The sequence below is a fragment of the Cibotium barometz genome, chromosome 1 (genome assembly GCF_041138505.1).
Source record: "Cibotium barometz isolate CiBa-2024 chromosome 1, ASM4113850v1, whole genome shotgun sequence".
Lineage (NCBI taxonomy): Eukaryota > Viridiplantae > Streptophyta > Polypodiopsida > Cyatheales > Cibotiaceae > Cibotium > Cibotium barometz.
Genome location: NC_141046.1, coordinates 37,149,769 through 37,151,543, shown reverse-complemented (window position 1 = coordinate 37,151,543; position 1,775 = coordinate 37,149,769). Strand labels below are relative to the sequence as shown.

At 42.6% G+C, this 1,775-nt stretch overlaps 1 protein-coding gene across 1 annotated transcript; it reads left to right on the top strand.

Moving 5' to 3' along the window:
- Nucleotides 1-309: 309 nt before the first annotated feature.
- On the top strand, nt 310-1,523 carry LOC147641949 (uncharacterized). Its single transcript, XM_086821564.1, has 2 exons — nt 310-1,043; nt 1,427-1,523. The coding sequence occupies exons 1-2, from the start codon at nt 310-312 to the stop codon at nt 1,521-1,523; spliced, it is 831 nt and encodes a 276-aa protein (XP_086677690.1).
- The last annotated feature ends 252 nt before the right edge of the window (nt 1,524-1,775 follow it).

Here is a 1,775-nt window from a genome sequence, read left to right as displayed (position 1 = left end):
TATGAAGCGAGTAGGATTCAATATTTTATGACCGTTCTTTAAGTGCACCTTAATCTTAGTCTAGGTACTTAACAATAACCATGTTGATATGATGATTTTACTCATTGGAAAAACCTTCTGGATGAATTATTACTACTTATTTTGATGTGTGCCAACCTTGGTCTATGAATTGAATCATGATGGTGTACTTCGATTGTTGGATGTATTGCAGGTGATTATGAGAGTAAAATGCATGCAGTAGTGTTGCTGGAGATATGAATTAGACAGTTCTTGGAGATTTACATAATAAGTTGGGACTCAAGAGAAGAAATGACAGGGAACACAAGCACGATGCAGGCTTGTGCAGCTTGCAAGTTCCAGAGGAGGAAGTGCTCACCTGAGTGTCCCCTGGCACCATATTTCCCTCCCGATCAGCCAAAGCAGTTCCTGAATGTGCACAAGCTGTATGGGGTGAGCAACACCCTGAGGATATTGAAGCAGGTGGACCCATCAAAGAGAAACGATGCGATGAAATCGATATTGTATGAGGCCGATGCGAGGGACCGTGACCCTGTCCATGGCTGCTTTGGTATCATCACACTCCTCCAAAGCCAAGCCGAGATGTTGAGAGAGGAGCTGGAGTATGTGAGGACACAAGTCCACATCCTAGAACAGCAGCAAACCCTAGCTTATTACAATCAGCACCAACAGCAGCAGCTGCAGTCCTTCTCTAATCACCTCACTACTATTAGTACCACCACTAATAATAATAATCATCATCATAATCATACTACAAGCGGTGTCATTAATCAAAGCTGGCAGCAGCAAATCACCTCTAGTGCCTCCCCAACGACCCCTAGCTGGCTTTACCAGTACATGGCCACCTCCCCCCACATGCAAAGCGCAGTGGACACTACCAATGCACCTCCTAGTGCAGGTGGCCTCTTGTCCAAGCCCTCCATCGAAGTCCGGCCGAGCTTTGACACCAGATCACTTGTAGATTATGATCTGCAGCAGCACTCTTATCATGATTCAGCTCCAAAAACTGAGACCTATGAATCCAGGTAACGCTCTTCTTCCGTCTCTTGTTGTTATAATGATTTGGCTAAGCTAAACTTATGACTAAGCCTCACCAATACGCTCAGGTTGAAAGTTCTCATTACCTAGAAACTTGTACTAGCAACCAAACTGGAATTTCTGACATAGAAACTTGTATCAGCACACTGCCTTAACCACAGTAGTCATCAATGATAAATGTCTGTTAGTATGCTATGTTTAACCTAGGATATGATACATGATTTCAAGGTGTAGGCTGTGAGTGACAATACTGCGTTCCTGCAAAACTCTTAGTTACATATATGACAATGATTTTTTTTAAAGGATTTGAGTGATTTGTACTATGATATTAACTTGGTGTAAGTTAATGCATGAGTGTTTTTACCAGCAGCGCGGAGTCATCTATCAAAGATCCACAGTCGTTGGAGCATGATGAGTTGGAGAGTGCAGCGGCTTTGTTCACTCTCACTTCAGGTCACAGTAGCTAGCCACGCATTGCCCCATGACACATTTAAAATCGTCACTTGAAACTAGAGAAGTCAGTCAGGACATTGTAATTATGTCGGGCACTTCCGCTTTTGTAATTATGCAAAAACACATAGGTAAGTAAATTGAGTTATATGAACCCTCCACGCAAATCACCGCATCCTAGTTCATGTAGTTTAATGTTGGATGAATTTTTCTCTACAGCATTGCAAGTTTTTTCCCCGATCTTCTCAAAGCATTCTCGTAAATATTGC

Excerpts from the sequence above, each read along its gene's own strand:
- LOC147641949 (XM_086821564.1), top strand. The coding sequence starts at position 310 with ATGACAGGGAACACAAGCACGATGCAGGCTTGTGCAGCTTGCAAGTTC. Across the intron at positions 1,044-1,426 it reads ACTGAGACCTATGAATCCAG|CGCGGAGTCATCTATCAAAG; the intron begins GTAACGCTCTTC and ends TTTTACCAGCAG.